General features: G+C 55.7%; 1 protein-coding gene across 1 annotated transcript in view; it reads right to left on the reverse strand.

Annotated features, from left to right (window-relative positions):
- Nucleotides 1-523, reverse strand: part of ENDOG (endonuclease G) — a 5204-nt gene extending 4681 nt beyond the window's left edge. Inside the window, exons 1-2 of the mRNA XM_011988625.1 lie at nucleotides 439-523; nucleotides 71-168 (exon numbers count right to left, since the gene is read on the reverse strand). Coding sequence (XP_011844015.1) covers nucleotides 71-168; nucleotides 439-523 — 183 coding nt within the window. The remainder of the gene's footprint in view (nucleotides 1-70; nucleotides 169-438) is intronic.
- Nucleotides 524-1918: the final 1395 nt, after the last annotated feature.

The raw sequence follows: 1918 nt of genomic DNA on the forward strand, positions 1-1918 counted from the left end.
CCCGCAGCGCCTGCATGGCTGGGGAGTGACCTCCGGCGGGCGACCTGCGAGGCTCTTAAAGGAGCCGCACCGCGGGATCCAATGAAGGGACGGGGCTGCTGCGGCCGCGGACGATAGCGTGACCTCCCTTCCACTCACAAACGCTCCCAAGGGGTTGAGAATCGGAACCTAGAGGGGAGAAGCAGACCCCAGGCCGGTGTCCCTGGCGCCCTTTCTTTGCGCATTTAAGATGCCGGCATGAGGGGCGTGCCACCGTCGCCTCAGCTCGCGATTGGCCACCATGAGGCCTGGCTCCGCACCCACCTAGCAAGCCCCCTGCCGGTCGTGGGGTGGGGCGGCACCCTCTTCTCTGCGCCTGCGCAGGGAGCTCCTGCTTCATAAGCTCCGCGGAGGGGTCAAGCACTGTCGAGCGCTTTTATTGTCACTGGTTAGTCTCACCCTCTACCCCGCTCGGAGAGTGAGCTCCTAGTTCGCAGCGCAAGCACAGGGCCCCAGGTATATCTGGCCCCAGGCTATGCTCCATGACACCATAAAATAAGCCCCGCAATTCTACCAGATCGGCAAAGGATTTTTTGTTGTTGTTGTCTTTGAGACGGAGTTTTGCTCTTGTCGCCCAGGCGCGACTGCAATGGCGCGATCTCGGCTCACTGCAACCTCCGCCTCCCGGGTTCAAGCTATTCTCCTGCCTCAGCCTCCCAAGTAGCTAGGATTACAGGCATGCGCCACCCACGTCCGGCTACTTTTGTATTTTTAGTAGAGACGGAGTTTCTCCATGTTGGTCAGGCTGGTCTCAAACTCCCGACCTCAGGTGATCCGCCCACCTCGTCCTCCCAAAGTGCTGGGATTATAGGCGTGAGCCACCGCACCCGGCCCAGATTGGCAAAGGTTTTAATTAACACCGGCGTGAGGACCAGGATGCAGGCGGCTAATGCTGGCTGCTGGCTGGAACAGAAACCTGGGATGAAGATTCCAAAAAGCAGCTTGACAGTACAAGAGAAGCCTTAAAAAGGGTCATCCCGTTCAACCCGCCCAGAGGGCTGAGCTGGGGAAATCTCGGGAATGCAAGGATCTCGAACGCAAATATTCACCAGAGTATTACACTGCCGGTAGGAATAAGCAAAATATTCAGAAATATGGACTGATTACGGATTTTTTTTTTTTCCCCGAAACGGAGTCTCACTCTATTGCCCAGGCTGGAGTGCAATGGCACCATCTTGGCTCACTGCAACCCCTGCCTCCCAGGTTTTCAAGTGATTCTCCTGCTTCAGCCTCTCAAGTAGCCGGGATTACAGGTGCGCACCACCACGCCCAGCTAATTTTGTTTTTTCTTTTTGAGACGGAGTCTCGCTCTTGTCGCCCAGGCTGGAGTGCAGTGGCGTGATCTCGGCTCACTGCAACCTCCACCCCCTGGGTTCAAGCGATTCTCGTGCCTCGGCCTCCCGAGTAGCTGGGACTACAGGCATGTGCCACCACGCCCAGCTAATTTTGTATTTTTAGTAGAGAATGGTCTCGAACTCCTGACCTCGTGATCCACCCGCCTCAGCCTCCCAAAGTGCTGGGATTATAGGCATGAGCCACCTCACCCAGCCACTCTTAGCATTTTTTTTTTCCTTTAAGGAAAATAAGGTCTTGTGCTGTCACCCACAGGGAGTGCAGTGGCAAGATCACAGTTTACTGCAGCCTTGACCTCCTGAGCTCAAGCCATCCTCCTGCCTCAGCCTCCCGAGTAGCTAGGACCACAGACACATATCATGATGCCTGGCTAATTTTTAAATTTTTTGTAGTGATGGGGTCTCGCTATGGTGTCCAGGCTGGTCTTGAACTCCTGGCCTCCAGTGATCCTCATGCCTTGGCCTCCCAAAGTTACAGACATGAGCCACTATGCCCTCCTGAAGTCAGGAGTTTGAGACCAGCCTGG

The sequence above is a fragment of the Mandrillus leucophaeus genome, unplaced genomic scaffold, assembly GCF_000951045.1.
Source record: "Mandrillus leucophaeus isolate KB7577 unplaced genomic scaffold, Mleu.le_1.0 Scaffold109, whole genome shotgun sequence".
NCBI lineage: Eukaryota > Metazoa > Chordata > Mammalia > Primates > Cercopithecidae > Mandrillus > Mandrillus leucophaeus.